Source organism: Bradysia coprophila, unplaced genomic scaffold (genome assembly GCF_014529535.1).
Source record: "Bradysia coprophila strain Holo2 unplaced genomic scaffold, BU_Bcop_v1 contig_350, whole genome shotgun sequence".
Taxonomy (NCBI): Eukaryota; Metazoa; Arthropoda; class Insecta; order Diptera; family Sciaridae; genus Bradysia; species Bradysia coprophila.
Window position 1 is genome coordinate 6,180,951 of NW_023503608.1, and position 20,146 is coordinate 6,201,096.

General features: G+C 36.5%; 1 protein-coding gene across 4 annotated transcripts in view; it reads right to left on the reverse strand.

Annotated features, from left to right (window-relative positions):
* LOC119080384 (ubiquitin carboxyl-terminal hydrolase 47) overlaps nt 1–20,146 on the reverse strand; it is a 28,970-nt gene continuing 8,824 nt past the window's right edge. For 2 of the 4 annotated variants that reach the window (XM_037188692.1, XM_037188695.1), the window contains exons 2-15: nt 11,583–11,773; nt 8,952–11,511; nt 8,693–8,880; nt 8,115–8,605; nt 7,625–8,048; nt 7,402–7,569; nt 6,753–7,340; nt 6,553–6,685; nt 5,841–6,486; nt 5,460–5,775; nt 5,251–5,377; nt 5,110–5,180; nt 4,908–5,044; nt 1–2,925 (exon numbers count right to left, since the gene is read on the reverse strand). In XM_037188692.1, coding sequence (XP_037044587.1) covers nt 2,784–2,925; nt 4,908–5,044; nt 5,110–5,180; nt 5,251–5,377; nt 5,460–5,775; nt 5,841–6,486; nt 6,553–6,685; nt 6,753–7,340; nt 7,402–7,569; nt 7,625–8,048; nt 8,115–8,605; nt 8,693–8,880; nt 8,952–11,511; nt 11,583–11,771 — 6,180 coding nt within the window. In that variant the 5' untranslated portion in view covers nt 11,772–11,773 and the 3' untranslated portion in view covers nt 1–2,783. Of the gene's footprint in view, nt 2,926–4,902; nt 5,045–5,109; nt 5,181–5,250; nt 5,378–5,459; nt 5,776–5,840; nt 6,487–6,552; nt 6,686–6,752; nt 7,341–7,401; nt 7,570–7,624; nt 8,049–8,114; nt 8,606–8,692; nt 8,881–8,951; nt 11,512–11,582; nt 11,774–16,325; nt 16,709–20,146 lie in introns of those variants that run through there. The other 2 variants (XM_037188693.1, XM_037188694.1) reach the window with 2 other exon arrangements.

The following is a 20,146-nucleotide window of genomic DNA, read 5'->3' on the forward strand; positions in this document are numbered from 1 at the left end:
TTGTAAATTATTTCTTTACTTTTCTTCCTTTTAACAGAGCAATTTCATTTCAATTTAAATTTTATATCAACGAATACACACATTACATTCGTCGACCAAAAAAAAATCAATCAATTTTACTGATCTCATTTTTATACACAGAGGTCAAATACGTCAATAAATTATAAAGTAAATAATAAAAAATGTACAAAGGTGATAGGTAATACAATGCACAAAAATTATAGAATGAATTCAACATGTATGGATGATGATGATGATGAACGATCGATGCACGTTTTTGTACATCAAATTAAGTCTAAACAAAATAACGGGCGACAATAAAAATAATAATTTTCTTCCTAAAATTAGACAAAAAAAAACTCTGGTTGATGATAACACTAACAGTAAACATTTTTGTATTGATTATTATCGGTTTGATTCATTTCAATAAATTAGAAACAAAAGAGGAAAGCGTTTTCTCAAAGCAAAATTTAAATGCACTTATTTAAGAAAAAAAAATCATTTTAATTTCACATTTATACAACTGTGCCGTCGCTCCGGTTGTGTTAATTTTGCCGTCAATTTAGAATTAGCATTAGTTAATTCCTCGACACGTGATAACAAATCCTAAAGAGTTGTGAGTTTTCAATATAAAGTCCTAACCGTTTATCGGGTTGTGACGTCTTTTTCAATGCCTTTTACACATAAGTTATACAACGAAGAATAAGTCTGGGTAAACATCAACGTTACACTCGCGGAATTTTGCAAACCGACACATTTTCTGTTTCGTGGAGAAATCAGAAACTCAAGTAAACACAGAAACAGAAAATGTGTCGGTTTTCAGAATGCCGCGAGTGTAGAAAGAAACGATTGAAGTTTCAATCCTTCGAAAGTAAGGATGGTCACCAACATTATCGTTGAATTTTCAGAGTCATTACGGTAGTATGTTATCATTTGTGGCTCTTTTTTTTGTGACAAGAGAAATTTCTTTATAAAACTTGTATCTTAATAAATCTTATGGTTGTTGACAGATCGCTGTAGTTTTATTGCAGACACTTTTTAGTTAGCGATTATGCAAAAATCGGCTCATTATTACACACACGCCATGTTTCGAATAAGTTATAATGTGGTTAACACATCGAAAGCCAAAGTCGATGCTTCTGGACCTATCTAACTTTGCAAAGATACTATCTAGTAGAAGGCTTAGCATGGGATAAGTTCTTAAGAAGTTGAGCATTGACACGAAATTAAGAGAAGGATTTATTTGTGGATTAAGAATAATGAAATATGCTTCCTTGGAGTAGCCACGAACGCATTGAAATCGGGTATATCTCTCAAAGTTATGTACTCGATATAACACCACGATTATAAAACCTATCCTTCTGTACGGGTCTTTTATTCGGAATCAAATATGTGACCCAACAAATGAACAAATGAATTCTTGGATTTTTTTTTGATCTTGCTGTTTGTTTGGGTTGGACGTATTTTAAGATGAAACTAAAGAAATTTGTAAGATTTGCATGTCTAGGTACCACGGTTGCATGGAAATCAACTCCCACAGATGTACTAGAGGCATTGTTTAACTTACCACCTGTACCAACGTTCGTGAACACATTGCAACCAACACAGAATGTGTAATCACACAGAGATTTTTATAAAAACCTCTGCTACCATCCGTGGTACGGCCAAGTTATAGCACAACAAAAGTCTTTAAATTCGATAGGAACTTTGAAATACAAATACCTAATAAAGAAGATTGGTTCAATGGCACTATGTCGCCTAAAGATGAGATCGTATTCCTTTGTGAGTATCCAGCATTCATTAATAATAGAAGGAAATATCTATGTACGACGTAAGAAGAGGCTTACACCCAAGGATCATCCTGAGCTATACAGTTATATATATTATAGCAACAAACAAATAAATCTATTTACCATAGTGAACATAATAAACCCAACGGATGCCTCTCTGCGCGCTTTGCACAATTTAAAAAAAAAAACATTTTCAAGTAATGTTGAGTATAGGAACGTCGGCAAAATTACTTGGATTTGTTATCAGTTAAATTAACGAAATTCAGCGCAAGACAACTTATTCGAACTTACGCTGATCGACACATTTTTCTCAACATAAATCTGCGCTAAATTACCTGTGGATTTTGTCGAAAACTGCGTGATTTGATTGATGAAAATTGCTCGAAATTTATGTTACCGCCATTAAATTTGACACAACCGGGGATCTGCCCAGTACACCGATTATTTTCCATTTTGTTTTTTAAAGCACATTTTAGCCAGAATTGAAATCCTTTACACACATTAACAACTTTTACATTTTTTGTAAAATTATTTTTGTAAAAAATATTCTTTTTTTTTTTTTTGTTTTTTTATCATAATTTAGTAGGATATTCTAAGTGATTTCATACGAATCTATGATCTTTCTCATATACTCACAGACACTCTTATCTCCATTTCACATTCAGTATGTTTCATTATCTTCCATACCATGCAGTTCATGACAATGAACAATGTTCGGACTTCTTATTCTTCATATTTTCAGACTATGACAGGCATATTTCATGTTTCAATTGTTATTTGATTTTATCTACAGAAACTACCTTCTTATCAATAAAAGTTCTTTTGATCGTAATTTCCTTTTTGATCAATGAAACGTCAACTATATGTTTCACTATCTAAAAAAATTTGATTAGCACAGTCTCTCGTAATTTTTCTTCTTTTTTTTAAATAAAATTATTTTCAATTATTAGAAATGCACCATAAGCGCGGTACCTTGACGGGTAACAGTGATTCCTATACATCAATCTTGAGGCCACGCTCTCTTCGTGGCGAATATGTTGAGTATGTGCCACTGGCGCCGGTGCGTAAACGTTCTTTGTTTTTCAATTCACGACTTTCTTCCGGTGTTAGTTGTTTCAGGGGTTCAGTTTTATCTCTGCAATAGAACGGAAGAATGGACAAGCATTAAATGACGAAGTTTCAGTAGAAAGAAGTGATTGGGGAGAATAGTTAGGGCGATTAAGTCAGACGATAAATGTTACATCGAATGTTAAAACAAAATGAAGGAACAGATTTTGTGTCCAACTCTAGTAGAGTCGACTGAGCAAACGAAATAAAAACGAGCCGTCAGAACAGTCGGAGCGTTTGCTGCGACTGAGCCCCGTACAAACCCGTACATCTATTGCGTACGTGACCCTAGTTCGTCCGTCGCCCTACTCTTACCGTAAACCTACTGCGCCCGTAAACGTCGGTAAAGTAAAATTCTTATGAAATGTGTACGTCTTAAAAATTGCGCATAGCGCAATTACGAAGCCCCGTACGACGTTCCTTTTAAATGTAACACAAATTTCGAATTGACCTAAAATTTTAATTTATTGAGTATAAATACACATAGGGCCTCAGTCCGAGGATCCAAATTTATTTTTTTTTTTTCAACTACATTCTATTCGGTGTTCGATTACCTTCCAAATGAAACAAAAAATACGAAAAACGGATGAAATTTGCTCGAGTTATATGTAAAATACACATAGGGCCCTAGTAGCGACCTTAGTCCAAGGACCCAAACTTAATTTTTTTTTCAACAACATTCTATTCGGTGTTCGATTATCTTTCAAATGGAACAAAAATTACGAAAAACGGATGAAATTTACTCGAGTTGTATGTAAAATACGCATAGGGCCCTAGTAGCGGCCTTAGTCCGAGGACCCAAATTTATTTTTTTTTTCAACAACATTCTATTCGGCCTTTGATTACCTTCCAAATGACACAAAAATTACGAAAAACGAATGAAATTTACTCGAGTTCAGTGTAAAATACACATAGGGCCCTAGTAGTGGCCTTAGTCCAAGGACCCAAATTTAATTTTTTTTCAACAACATTCTATTCGGCCTTTGATTACCTTCCAAATGAAACAAAAATTACGAAAAACGGATGAAATTTGCTCGAGCTATATGTAAAATACACATAGGGCCCTAGTAGCGGCCTTAGTCCAAGGACCCAAATTTAATTTTTTTTTCAACAACATTCTATTCGGTGTTCGATTATCTTTCAAATGAAACAAAAATTACGAAAAACGGATGAAATTTACACGAGTTGTATGTAAAATACGCATAGGGCTTTTGCATTCGGCTTTTGATTACCTTCCAAATGACACAAAAATTACGAAAAACGAATGAAATTTACTTGAGTTCTATGTAAAATACACATAGGGCCCTAGTAGCTTTTCACTTCTAAGGCCCTAACTCACGGTCCACTCACCCGATTTTATAAAACTTTTTTTTCCTGGATTGGTATTGACAATACCTATCATTTGCCGTGTCATTTACATTTCCTTCGTTTATTTTGCCATAAATATCACCAAAAGACCTTAAATCACTTAGGTGGCCCTAACTCACGAAGGGCCGACCCGAATATGCCCATCTTCGAACTTAGCCTCACTATTTTGACTATCTTTCAGGGAAAAAAAAAATTTTGAAATCGGATTTGATTTACTCAAGATATCGACGTGACGGACAGACGGACAGACGGACAGACGGCCCAAATTTTTATTGCGGATTCGTTATCTATGAACATAGGCAAACACTTTGCCCTTACCGTCTGCTTCGAATTCCATCAATTACACACGGCATCGTAATCCTATAAGCCCCTTCGTACTTCGTACGGGGCTAAAAACAATACGAAGATCTCAAATATTTTTCCTGCCAGACCCGAACTGGCCATAGTGAACGATTTCACATTTTACGCTACACTGACCCATTGAAACCCATTGAAACACTGTTTTCTTCCAAAGTAACAAAATTGATGGCATCGAGACAATAGACAAGTCGCTGTTGCAAGTGAAACAAAAAAATTCTTCTGGATCTTTGGATTCACAGACAGTGACAGAATCGCAGTCAACTAAATTAAGCTCACACTCACCTAAATATGAAACAGTCACTGTTATGTGCGCTATTCAGTGGCCATTCATCAGCTTTCACTGTCGACGAGTTCCAAGTTAGCGACGTTGTATGCATCGTCAGTACATTCAAATTGTATCGCGGGAACAGACCACTTGTCTGCAAAACGATAGATATTGCGTTAATAAACCGATTGGAAATAACAATTGGTTCAATGAACTTACCATTGCATACTCAATGTTTTCCTCAGCAATGCCAGATATAGAGGATAGAACATTCTTCAGTTCACTGTTTTCTGAGAGACGGAAGGAAACGAAAAGAGTTTTTCACAACAAGCTCGACAATTTTACCATTCACTGCCTTACCTGATATTGTGATTTCTCTAAAGCCCCCTATTGTCATTGTCGATGGGCTCCAGTGCCTGACGAAGAGGCATTTGTCATTAGCATCGGTATATGGTTGTGACGTTTCTTCCAATTCTTGCAGAACCACCTGTGAACACAAGTCAATTTAGAATTATATTCAAATTTTTCTCGTTAACTTGCCATCAAAGCCTGAAGGGTAAAGACCTCACCTCTAAGTTCTCACTTAATCGAATATCATCGCCAAACTTTTGATCGTCCAAATAGATTTCCATTGGTAACCGACGATTTTGATGTCTCAATCGACAGTTGTCGTATTGTATATCGTGTCCTAATGTCGCCAGGTGCGCAATGATTTCGCGCTTCGTCTGGCCAACATTAGCACCATTTCGGAGGATCCAATCACACATGAACGTTAACTGTTCCATGTCGTCCTTGATTTGCGACAATTTTAGATACGAAATTTTGCATTTGTATTCACCCGTTCGAAGTGCTCTACCTAATTCAATGACCAATCGTTCGTTATCACTGGAAAAATGGAAGAACATGTACGTCAGTCGGATGACAAACAGCTAGTGATCGACTATACCAACCTAAATATGTTCAATGATTCAGTCAAACGATGGCATTCCGTTTCAGTATTGGACGTTGTTTTGAAAATTTTGAAATATTCCTTCGGCACCTTGATATATGGCTCCAATGCCCGCTTCAAATTGCCAATGATCATGCCCTTGTCCACCAGAACCTTCAGCAAGCGATTGGTTTTAAAGCTTTCATCGTCTTTGTATGGCTCCTCGAAATAAACGGCCTTAAAGTAGTAGTTCTGCGTCTTGGACACCTCAACCGCATCGTTGTCATCGTCGCAATCGAAGTCATTGTAACGTTTCGAATGATATTCCATGCTGGACATCTGAGTATCCGAACAGGTTGGCGAATTATTTGTGGAAGACACCAAATCGGGCGCTGAATCGACCAGCGTTCGATCGCCATCGCTCAGGCTACTGTCTTCGCTGCAACTTTCCAGTTCGAGTGGCAATGGCACGTGATAGTTTCGATAGTAATCGGAAGTTGTGGTGTGATTTTGTGGGGGTAACGGAGCAGCATGCATTACTGCGTCGACAACGTCACTGGATTCGTTGGGTGGTGGCGGTTTTGGAGATACAGATGCTGTTCTCATTGACGTGGGCGACTGGGTCGGCTTTTCGACATATGATGGAATTGACATTTTTTCGAGAGTTTCTGTTGGATGAACGAAAACAATTTTATTTTTGTTTCAGCTATAGAGTTGAACGTTTAAGTTCATACCTTTGTCGGTGGCAGGCAGTAGGAAAAACAGAGTGATTATGTGTTCGAAACGTTCGACTATTTTTGTCAATTTTTTCTCATCTTCGTGTGATGAAGTCGATATTGCAGCAAATACTCTATCTTGTTTGCCAATCTGGAATGGAAGGATATTGTGGTCAATTTACAACAGCCAGTAGGATTGGTAATAAAGAATCCCTTACCCTGTGGGGAATATCTTCATCAACAATTCGGGCACTGCTGCTATACGACTTCAAAACGGCTACAAGCATTTGGTTAGCATTAAGGCCCAATTTCTCAGCAATCTTAGCCTTATACTCGGTCACCGACCACGACGTTATCGCTCTAAATACAATCGGCAAGTCAACGTCTCCCGTCGCCAAATCAACTTTATGTAATCGCGTCCGAACACCACCGGGCGGATACACTTCGAATTCGGCATCCTTGGAACGAACTTCCAGCAGTAATTCCAGTGGATTCAAGTCGTACAAGATTTTGGACAACATTTCCTTTTCTTTACCCTCGTAGCTACGGATAATGTTTTCATCTGAATGGGAATAACCAACTAAACGACACCGGTCGATGGGTATGAGTTTTTCCAAATTGTAATGGCTGTATGCATCTTCTAAAGTAAACGCCAAATCGGAATCGGATGGCATGTAGATACGTGCGTCCTGCATTCGTTGCGTTTTTGGATTGAAGTAATAAACTTTCAGTTTCAGCATCTCGGTTTCACGGGCTTTGTTTTGGCGTTCGGTTTCTTCTCGTGTTTTCAAATCGTGCAATAATTTCTGAAAATGAAATTTGATTGTTTCAGAGTCAACGCTTTCCGGAAACGTTATCTTTACTCACCTTGATATGAGGCGGAAATTCTTCCACTTTGATGGCAGCATCATTTCTCAACGAATCCTGCTGGCGGTACATTAACATGTAAGCATTGGTGCTAGAATTGTATGCGCTCGAATAATATGTCTTCGCGGATCCACCGCCGAATGAACGTTGAATGTCTTCTTGAGTGGCCTGGAATACACGAATAATGAACGATCGAAACGAACATTTTCAGTCAACAACGTACCGAAGAAACTGTCTGATCGTTGAAGCAGTACCATTCGCCGCTAATAAAGTCCTTGATGTACGCGTAATAATGGCCACCAGATGCACTACCCGAATGAATCATTATGGCAAACAGTTCATAAATGTACGGGCCAGACTCATTCGTCGACGCATGAGATGTTGTATTTGATGTACATGCACTCATGTCAATACCCTCATCATCATCCTGCAAGTCACCATCGTTGTTATTATTCCCGGTAGCAGCGAATGTTGTTCCGTCTTCTTCCAAAGCCGACCCAGAGTCTGTAGTACTGCAATCGTCGCATTTGATTGCACTTTCAATGCTACCGTGTTCCGATGAACAACCATTTGCGTGCTGCACAAAACCAATACTGTCCGATTCTTTCACGAAACTGTTTAGATTGAGCAGCTGCGGGAACGTAACCCTGGTAAAGCAAAATGCAATTTTTTAAGATCGTTGCAATATGCACAAGACATGAATTGGCTCTCACTTGTCGTTCAATTTGATTCGATGCAATGTATTGTAATCGAAATCGAATCGTTTCAGATGCAACGTCAAAATGTATGGGAAACGGGAGAACTTGAGACCTTTGTGTGCGTCACACTTCTTATCACATTTGTCGCAAAAGTATTGATTGTTTCCGTCTAGCGTTTCTGGCTGCACGAATGCACGTAACGCCTCTTCCACACTGCCATAGGCCATATTACTTCCGAACGGCCGCACGGGCAACGGAATATCCAAAAATGTATCTTCTCGCGTTTTCTCCGTACTGCATTCCAAACATTTGACATAATCGATCATTTTGCCTTCATACAAGCGATTGATCAGATCGGCCTGTTTTGTGTTTTTGAACTTTTGTTCGAGTGCGTCGAACATAACACGGCACAGCTCTTGAACGTCGTGCTGATGCCATGCATCGCTACTGGTCCAACCGAAGCTCTTTGTTAAATCTGTAGTCTCAATGGCCACTTTGGAGGAAGTCTGTAATTTGTGTGGTTATTTACTTGGTCGTGTTATGAACATCAGTCAATGTCGTTAAACCTCTAACTCGTTAAACCTGTAACTTACCTGTAGATTTAAGAACAATTTTTGCAGTTGACATGGAATCGATTTCGATTCCTCGTGCCCATCAAATTCCCAATTATATAAAGCGTTTCGGAATTCTGGTGTCATGAATAGTGCTTGAAGTAAACTGTTTAAATAGCAGGTCATAGCCTGATTCACCAAACCGACATATCCATAAGATGGTTTCGGTCCTATGAAATAAGAAAAAGCAAAAATCAGACTAACATTCAATCGGTTGCAATTGTAAAGCAGTGTGACTTACCTGAATATAGTTTGCCAACATAGTCTGTGCTGCTGGATGGAGTGTCACATATTGCCAATGGTATATAGTTATTTGCCGTTTCTGACTTCGATTCAACTGGACTAGCAGATGCACCCAGCGCCAAATCGTCGTCCATTCCTAACATTTGTCTATCTCTTCTGTTTTTGTCCGATAACGGCAGACCCAGCGATAAGTCGTGCTGTTCCTGCGGTGTCGTTGATATGAAAAGCGGAGTCTCGTCGTAGAATTTCTGAGCATTGGCACCCAGTGCGAAATCATCGTCTAATCCCAGCATTGACCTATCCTTGATATCGTCGTCGAACAACGGATCAAAGTCCTTCTTTTCCGTCATGTCTACAGGACCAATGCCGTTCAACTGATTGTTATGGTACTCGTCCATTTTGGGTTCTATTTTCTCTTCTATTGTCTTATTTTCTACGATTTCTTCTAATTCAGTCGGAGTAACTTCACTAACGGACGATTCTACTTTCGGCTCTTCAACGATATTCGATTTTGGTATATCTTCAGCAACATTCGTTTTTGGTATCTCTTCAGCAACATTCGTTTCCGCATCCGTTGTAACTTTTTCTACTTTCTTCTTTGTGACTTTGACTTTAGTGTCTGGAGCAGCATCGGATGCTACTTCTGACTTCTTTTTCAGCACTTTTTTCACTTCTCCAGTTCCATTTTCTGTTGTTGAACCAACGACTTTTTTCACAACTTTTTTCTTTACTTCACCGGTTGGACTTGTCGAATCTTTCACCTTCTTAACCAATTTTTTCTTCACTTCCGTCGTAGCCGCTTCGGTTGGTAGACCGTTAACTTCATCGGCGACTTTATTGTCTACAACTTTCTTTGCTCTCTTCAAAACAACGTCTTTTAACCCAACGACTGGCTTCGTATTGCTTTCAGTTTCACCTGCTAATTTGCTACCAATCTTACTTTTCACAGTTTTCAGGCCAACGTCACCGTTACTTTCAGACTTGCGAACAGTTTTTATTTTAGGAGTAACTTCGGTGTTGTTTGCGTCTACTTTGGTAACAGCTTCAGATTTTGATATGTTTTCTTCCTTTACATCAACTGGAGGTTTCGGTTCAGGAACTGGTGGAACTGGTTCAACCTTTGAAATTTCGTCGCTGGCCAAGGGCTGAGACTCAACTTTAATGTCAGGTTCTTTGATGTGATTTACTTCAGCTTCGATACTTTTTTCTGCAGGAGAGGTTTCTTCATTCAAAATAATTTCCGATTCAGGTCCAACACTAAGTTTCTGGTCGACGACGTCGATAGAAATATCCTCGTTCAGTTGGGCACAAACTTCTGGTTCGAGTTTAGCACTTGTGTCGTCAGTAATTTTGGCTGTGGAGCAAACTTCCGGTTCAGCACTTGTTTCCTTATTTACATGAATCTCTTCTTTGGGTTCGACGACTTCAAGTTTTTTCTTCGCTAATTTTATGGTAAACCGAGCAGGACTAACTTCGGAACGCTGAAACGGTGCTTCTTTTTGGTTTTGATTCAGTTCATTAGTAGTTGAGCCGTTTAATTGGATCTCAAAACGGGCCGGGCTAGTTTCAGATCTTTCATTCAATTTCGTTTGACTTGCGCTCTTAGGTACCTTTTCTTCTTCCTTCTGATTTACTGGGACCTCAACCAAGTTTGAATTTGGTGCGTCACAGGGACTTGATTCTTCTGAATTACTTAAATTTCCGTTCGTCTCATTGCAGATAACTACCGGTTCCGGTTGTGAGACTGTAGAAATGTCGACAGTGGGCTTCGGTGAGTTATCTGATTCAGAGTTCGATTTCTGTTTCGAGCTTTTCTTTCCCACAACAAAATTGAATTGAATCGGACTAGCACTTCGATCTTTACGCAGAGGATGTTTGTCAAATCCGTTTACCGACACTTCTAAATGATTGCTTTTGCTTTCGACCTTTGTTTCTTCTCCATCAATGTCTGTGGACGAACTCCGTCTGTCTGATAATGATAACTGTTCTTCGATAAAACCTGGTTCAACGGCTTCTGTTTGAGAGCTGCTAATTTCAATGTTTTTCTCCTCGAAATGATCGCCGTTTGTTGTGTGTATAGACTTGGTGACAGTGCACTCCTCAGACGTCACTCCGTTTGTAACACCGTTCGGCAGTTCAATAGTAGTTGTATCGGTTTGCTTTTTGACTGTTTTCTTTTTCACTTCTGTAACACCGTTTTCCAATGTAACTGTCGTAGTTTTCTCTGACTTGATTTTAACCGTTTTTGTTCCAGTCTTGACTGTTTTCACTTTTATTATCTTTTTCTTTGCTGGTGCTTCCGCCTTCAAATCGACAGATTGCTCACAAACACTTAGATCGGTCGCAGGGCTTATCGCTTCTTTGTTTACGATTAATTCATCGGCTTTCTTCACCGTATCCGTTTGATCGTCAGCAACAATATTTTTCTGTGAACAGCTCTTTTCCACTTTTTGTTTTGATGCACTTGGCGGTAGCACGAGTATGATATTCCGATGAGCCTTTTTGAAGACGATTCCAACTTCACCGAGAGTTTTGTTTTCTTTTAAACTTAAAGGGATCTGAAAATAAAGATAGATATTTTCAATGACAATTTCTCCCAACCAATTTCATCCTAATATGTTCAACTTACATGGTTTGTTGTGGGTAGGTTCTCTAAAACTAATGAAAATTCGCTAATGTCCAATTGTGTTCTTACATCACTATACAATTTGGCTACGGTATATGATGGACGTACAGTCAGCGAAAGCTTTTTAATTTCTGAATTCTCGATAGTGTTGCGTATCGTGCATATTGTGTAGTCTTCATCTAGTAGAACCATGTCTGGAAAGAGGATATTGTACTGTTAGAATTGCAAAAAAAAAGAAATGTATATGAAGTGGGTGCATGCATCGAACAACATGGGAGGCTTTAAAAAGAGTGCATCGTTTTCAATAAGGCCTTCGACGGTAAAGAAGAAAACGAATTCGTGAACAAGATAAATAAATTATTCTTTGAGCTAGATTATACCTTGGACGTATGTTACTACGATACGCCTTTTTGAAGACGAATCCCAGTTCATCGAGAGTTTTGTTTGAACACATATGTGGATAGAAATACTTTGAGCAAAGATCGATAGAACTTCGTGACAAATATTTAGAAGACAACCATGAGCTCCATTTTTTTACATTTGGACAAAAATGATCTACGATACGCTTGCTGGTAAAAAACAGGTTTTAAGAATGTCCTGGCCAAAAATATACCACTAAATTCTATAAACCTTTGGTAATAGATTTGGTAAGAACTAATGAAGTGTTGCCGCCTGAGGCCAGACCAGGACGCAGTAATCTACAGCTTTTTTTACGATAAATAAGGTGCAACTAGGTAGAGCTTTTTACTTCAATCCTAATTGTTGTACCTAGTCGGAACAGCTTCTATTTCTATAAAGAAAAAAATTGTACAGCTTTTTCCTTCCATACAGTTTCTTGTACCAACTCGGTACAGCTTCTATATCTCTATAGAAAAGAGTTGTACCTACTCGGTACAGCTTTTTCCATCCATCCCGATTGTTGGTCCTACTCGGTACGGCTTATATTTCTCGATAGAAAAGAGTTGTACCAACTCGGTACAGCTTTTTCCTTCCATTCCGATTGTTGTACCTAGCCGCTACAACTTCTATTTTTAGGTAAAACTAGGTTTCCGACTACTGCTGTACCGAGTTGGTACAATTCTTTTCTATAGAGAAATAGAAGCTGTACTGACTAGGTACAACAATCAGGATGGAAGGAAAAAACTGCACCTAGTTGTACCTAATTTATTGTTAAAAAAAGCTGTACTAAACTAACTTCAGGCACATTGAATATTTTCGCATGCATAATCCACAATAGTACGACATTCTAACGGAGACATCAGTCTTTTACTTCTTCTATCCCATATGTTAATTTATGTCAAACATTGAATGACCTTAAACACAAGCAAATATTTTTAAGTTTTGTATGGATTCGAAAGAAAGTTTATTTTTAAAATGAACTAATTTTTTTTTATATCAATACAATGAAGCACGTGGTGATGTCCGAGAAAATGTAATGCTATCGAGAAAAGAAAAATGTGTGAACGAAGAAAAATTATCGAAAATTATTGTCAGTGTGTCGTCGTGTCACCATTAATTTACGTTGGTTCTAAAAAGCCTGTCAGACGTACGTTTGAGTAAGTAAACGTATGAAACATGTATTGAGAATTTTAGAGAAGTACATGAGTTCTCGGATATTTTAGTAATTTAAGTCAACAATTTAGTCTAGTCAAGTTAGTTTAGAAGCTTTGGAATTACACCACTCTCAACGATTTCTATACAAACGCAATGTTACATGTGATTGGTAACCTGGCTCTGATTTATCTTACATTTATTCCGGCCTTCGTTTTAATTCGGAGAAAAAACATTTATTTATGATCTAATGCATACTTTCCACTCCATAAAAGAGCAAAAGCCGGAGCTTGTTTTGGTCACTGTTATGAATAACAGATGATCAGCTGTTTTTGAAAAGGTAAAGTTTCACATACACAATAGCTTTCAATAGACCATCAGAGAGAAAGATTATTGTGTTAATAGTATGACACGAGTGAGGAAAAACTTTGCGATATCCGAACATTGCTTAGTGTACCCCCTCAGAATGGACGTCACTGCCATGTAGAGAGCTGCGTTGTTGGATAGCCTTAATAATTCTTTCTTTTTTCTAATTTAACGGCAGCAATCCGATCACAACACAACGCACCAGAAATTTAAAAATAACTCTTAAAAGTCATTTTGTTTCATTTCGCTATTATAACGAAAAATGTTTCACCCGCTATACACATCCGATGGTCGGTACAATGTAACATTTAGACATTAAAAACGCACACTCAATCATCACCAACAACATTCTCAAACATTAACTATGTGCATTTAATCTCATATATAAAAAAGAACTTTGGTATACTCGGTCGTTAAGTGGCGTTAACGCATGGCTTAAAATTAATAACGATATCGTCTACTACACCATAAGCTTGTTTACTCAGCTCGCTAAAAAAAATGTATCGTAAACAGGAACGGTTTCGACTTAATATTCGAAATATTATCGCTGTACACTAACTGTATGAATATGTACATCATCCTTGACCTACAATTCAACTAAAAGAAATTGTAACACAATAATTATAATGAAATTTATGTGTAAACGACTGAATAGATTAATTTTCTGTTTTTCCACACAAACGTTTTTTAGATTCATTCATTTGCAGCTGCAGAAATTTTCAAGAAAATGATGTTGATAAATCTAAATGAAAACAAGATGCACTTCGCAGCCATTCTTGATTCTTGTAATGTTGTTACTCTGTTCTCACATGACGGTAAAGTTGATTACATTTGCAAAAATAAAGAACGGTTGCAGGTATCCCACCAAAAATTACTGACTTACTAGGTAGTTTATTGTTATGACTTGTGAGTTATAGTCCGACATGTCAAAACAACAAATGAGACAGTTAACGAGACAATTACTGACAGTGGAATTATATCTCTGCGAGTTACAAAAACTGTTTATTAAAAGCTTTTGAGATCGCTGTCTGATTTTAACGTTAAAAACAGTGCACTCAGGCTTGAATAATGACAATTAATGTGTTAGTACTAAGTGAAACAACTACTACACAACTTATGAGCTGTTCCCAGCATATATGAAATCTGTCGTTTTTCATTTTGGGAGTTCAAAAACTTGCGTATTTATTGTTTGTTTGATCAATTCCCTAATGATGGTCGAAATGTGCAATTTTTGCACTTTGGATTTGAATTGCACACGAAATCAGTGACGATTGCTCATTTAAAATAAAAGAATGAGAGGGATGAGAAAAGTTTCATAAAATTAAAAAATGAGAGCAAAGAATACCTCGCATTTTTAGGTGTCAAAAAAAAAAATATAAAACGAACTGACTGAACTGTTTTTATCCACTCGATAAACAATTTGGTGGACAATGAATTTTCTTAAGACAATTCTGAAAGCCAGGGTTGACTAAAAATATATCCGACAGTATAGACCAGTAAAAATATGAAAACCGACCAGTTCTTCTTGACTTGTTATGGGTGAAATTGTTGATTATTCCTCGGTTTACTTTATTTTTTATTTTATCGAGCGCTTATCTAACAAAAATCAGATCATAAGCCACAATATAGATTGTTACTTTTCCATGATTGAAAGTAGTCGAAGGTTGAAGCTAATACGATCGTATTAGCATCCACTGTATCATCTATTTTGTCCATTATTTACATAGCTATCAAACATCCCTTCATTCTACCTTGTTATTTCCAACGGGCTCCTATTAGAAAGGCTCAATTCAGACCTATCTCCGGTATTCGGAACTCCTTCTTTTATATTCTCATCTCGAAATTACAATTACTGTGAAAAGTCTGTTTGTGTTTTTGTTGTTGTAGATAAAGATAGAATAATTAAAACTTCCCGCTTGAGAATGTGACCTAGTTTCCATGGTTGATAGTGTGACTCTTTTACACACAAGTGCCCGTGTCGTTCCAATACGAACACATTTAATTTTTTGATCTGTACCATCCCCAAAATTTCTGATTGCAGTAACGATCTTCCCTTTCATTTCAACGCACAATGAGTTACACAATGAGTGAACAAATATCATTATCATTGTACTCATCACAAGACATTATCTAAACTTCTGTTTCCATTGTCATCGTTTTGATCAATCCGAATTTTCGGAATAAATGAATGAAATGAATGAATTTAAAATTTGGTTCAATAACCCATCCGAATATGACACACTATAAATAATCTCGTACAAGCAATTACAACTACGCTAGACGATTACATTATGTACATAATGTCTCGATGTGTGTCCAATTCAATTATGTATGCGTTTTTTGCAACAAGAAAAAATAAAATCAAACCAACAGGTCAACGCTCGCATTTTGTTGAGCTAAGTAGAAAGACAAATAAACGCCAGGATCACACTTCATATTGTTTTGCTGACAACCAATTTCAGTTACATTTTTGTTTTATCTTTTATCTTTCAATTAAATTTATTATCTCGCACTGTATTAAGCAACTTAGTTGCATAATGTTCGAAATTGCTTCACAAAAATTGTTTTTTTTTAGTCAAAACAACGTCAATTCCGTGCCGAATATTGCACATTTTTAGAATAAAAAAACGTGTGGAATTCTCGTATGTTGACCACAACTACAAGCAAACATTTTAAGATTAGTTAACGAACATACCAAAAATAGATGCGAGATACGGTGTGATGATATAAAATTAACGCTCAATGAAAAAGTGAAATTTTTATTTTGATTCTCTTTTTCCTTTTTTTATTGAAAACCAAATTATTTTACGAGCGAATTCTGTATATTACCTTCAACGTTTGTGTCACTGAGGGTGACCGATCCAGCAAATAGAAAAGATTTAATCCAATACGATTTATTGTGTTAGTTCAGAGTGTGTACGTGATTTTAAGCCAACTTAAATGAATCACTTTTCCATTTTCAAAATTTAAAACGCATTTTTCCGTCAACGGAACAAAATTCACACTTTTCGATTATTTCTCTTTCAATAAATTTATCGGAACACAATTTCTTCACAACGTCTCTCTGACGAATTGCATTATGTGCATGGGGAAAGAAAAATTCAACGAAATTCTTTTGTAAATTGGAAAGAAAGATCACATAAAATCACATCACTTGCGTGTTGAATGCCATGTAAAGGCGAGCCGATACGGTGCGGTACTGACGTGAACTGAGTTTTAAGATCACGGGCAAATCGAAGATGAAAATGCAAAATGTGTTTCGGTTGAAAATTGTACGAAAATACGCCGTCGTTTTTCGTTGAAATTGAGATACGCTTCGTGGTATACAGTAAATAGATGCGTAATCCTGTGATTGTAGCGTATAGGTTTGTAGTTGAGGCATATATGTTTTGTGCATGCAAGTGTAAATATAAAATTGGACATTGCAACTTTTTCCGATCACTTGTCGCTTAGAGAATTATGATTCATTTTTCAACAAACTCCTAATAGGAGCTAAACAAAATAGAAATTAGAAATGTTGGGTTGGATGTATCAGCATTTTATATTTGTAAACATCTTCAACGTTCTATTGACAGAATTAAAATTGAACTGATTACTTCCATCTGAAGATTATATCCAGACAGAGTAGCGACAGATTACTAATTTTAGTCTTTGACGTATGCGGCTAATTATCTGCTTTCGTCACCAACTGCAAACATAACGATAGGCTTTAACCTATGTCTTTATTTTCAAGAAAACTGCATGTTTAAAGAAATGAAGTAGAAGATTTCTCATCTATTTGTTGTAAAAAGTGAGTTTCGATTTTAGAAGATATGAAACTTGGGAGTTTTGAGAGTATAGATAATGTTAAAAACAGGTATGACTCTTCATCCTGCTCGAAAACACTCGGGCGATTGATTGTTAATGTGGCGCTAATTTGTAAAAAGGAAAATGTTGTTGGTTAGTATAATCTTTCCTATGAAAACTTCTTCAGTCTTTTCGACGAAACATTTGCACGATTATTTTCCTAATATTTAAATGGGGACATTCAGAAGGACGTTGCGCGACGTTTGAAAGTTATATAAAGCTCTCGACAGTATCATTATTTTTCCATTACTTTTAAGCTAATTATTCGATGTAGTTAATCTGATACAGATGTCGTTCAAACTCAATAATGAAAAATTAACTCCTGAACTAAGAAACGTACGGCAGAAAATAATTGCCCATATGAATTGTGTGTGTATGTGCGGTAATATATTCGTGTTGATGTTCTGAACTAAAGCGAGCCAAAATACTTTTTATTTTGTAAGTGCTCTCTCTCGAATAAATAAATTAAATCTAAAATAGCCATCGATTGGGTAGCACAGTGCTGAAGAAAAATCTGACTGTACGCAAATACACTACAAGCTTTCGAGCGACGACAACTGAACGACACATATATTGCTGACACAATATTCTTTAATTGTGTTTTTTGGCTATAATTCGTGGTGTGTCGTGTTGATATTTATTTATAATTCATTCTGTATGACCGAGTCAGTTTGTGAAAATCGTTTGGAAAATTATTGAATTGTCAAAATTTATGGAGTTTTACCGATAGCGAGCATGTATGCTCTGTTACAATTAATACTTATTATTAACAAATAAAAGGATAACATTGTTGCAGAGACTGATACATCACACAAATGGAAGAAATCTCTTAATAGCATTGATGAGAATGTTTGTTTGAACTTTTAGCGCAAGATATCTTTATCAATTGTTGACCATTTCATATGCAAACAATTTATGGAAATTATAATCATTGAATTGTTGTTCGGTCAGTTGAAGTATTTTTGTTAAAAATTTAGTAAAAATAACTTCGCTCTAAAAATGGTATCCGCATTGTGTTTATTGTTTTTCTAGATTTACAGTATTTTTCCATTAAACATTGAGATGACTCATCGTACGTTAAAGAGTTTCATGCGATTGGAAACCTTATAGAAAACGGCTAGGTCATCTGCAATCAACAATGACAACAATAGTAAGCGTTGTGATAGATTTTGTACCAATCACTACGACATACTTTACACAAATGAAGTAACAGATTTACTTACTAAGCTACGATTATGTTTGCTTTTTTAACAGGTTAAAGCAACTATTTGTATGACCAGGTTCATGTGGTTGTATTAATAACTGCATCAACCTATTTGCCTAGTCAGCAGTAGGGACTCAAACTTTAGACTAATGTTTATAGTTTTTGCGACGTTATTTTGTTTTGAGTTATTCTCTTGATTGCATTTATGTGATTCTACCAGTTAAACCAGAAATTTTGCAATTATTAAATTAAAGATTTCCTCTGGAGTTAAGGAATTATACCTTGAATTATACTCTCTACTCACGCAGCATTTCTTCGTTGAATGGCTAAAGATAATCTCTGTATTCGACTTAAAATAAAGTGTGGTACCCGTCGACTTTGTGAGTACTTAAAGGAGATGTATGAAGAATCTTTAATGGACGTTGTTGTTGGTAACAACGTGATAAGTAGACGAAATCATTTGAGAAAAAAACCGGTGAAGTTTTATTTAAGTTCCATAAGTAAACAAGACTTTTGACTGAAGTTTTTTTGTACTCAACTAGACCATTTAACAACGCCTCTTGTCACCAAATTGTCGAAGATCATGTTATTCGGCGAACTAAAAAATAAATTGAATCGCAATAGAAATCGAGTAATTATTGTCCAACATCCTGGCCAAAAATTCGAAAAACAATGCAAAACAACATTAAATCTCAAAATAACAATTTAAAGTTGGAAAATTTGATTTTATTACGGCAACCGATTGGAAAAATAGTCGAAAAAGTAATTGGCCGATTGCCCAATAAAGCGACAGTCTTAAAAAAGAATGCGGTTCAATTTGGTGTACGTACACAAAACACAGTAAATTGTACACATAACACAATTAATTGGTTAAGTATTAAAATATCAAATTAGATGAGAAGAGAGACATAATGTGCGGCTTATGTTATGAAAACGGCAAAAATAGATAAGAAACGATCAACATTTACGGTTTAACGACTTCAATGTGTATGTACATAATATATTTGGCACGTGATATGCATTTGTTAAACAATTGAAAAATGAAGAAACCTTCGATGAAATTTTACCGGTAAAAACAACTTCAGTTTCATGTTAGCTGATCTTTCAGGCGAATCCTTTCCTTCTTTTGATCATTTTTTTTTTGAATAGATTGAACCGAAATCTGTTACTTCTTTAGTTTTAACCTGTCACAGACGGCAAGCATAATAACAGTTTTATAATATTCTCAGAGATTCATTTCAGAAATATTTTACTTTATTTGTTTTGAACATGCTTTTGCTATGACCTCATTAGTCAGAGCCGGTCGTTTATTATTGCCCTCGTTGTCGATAACAGATGACAGCCGTCTGTTATCTGTTGTCGTCTGTTGTCACTGCTGTCTGATTAGGGATGGAAATTTTTCTTTAAACTATAATTTAGGGCTACCACTGCTGCCACTAGATCAAATTTGTACGTGTCAGATCATTCTACCTTAATTCTATCAAGGATCTGAAAAAACAGGTTAAGACAGGTTATTTTGACAAATAGATGCTATTTATTGAACATACTCATGTTTGAAATGTCGACTCGAAGAAAAATAGTTTTTATCAGGTTGACATTT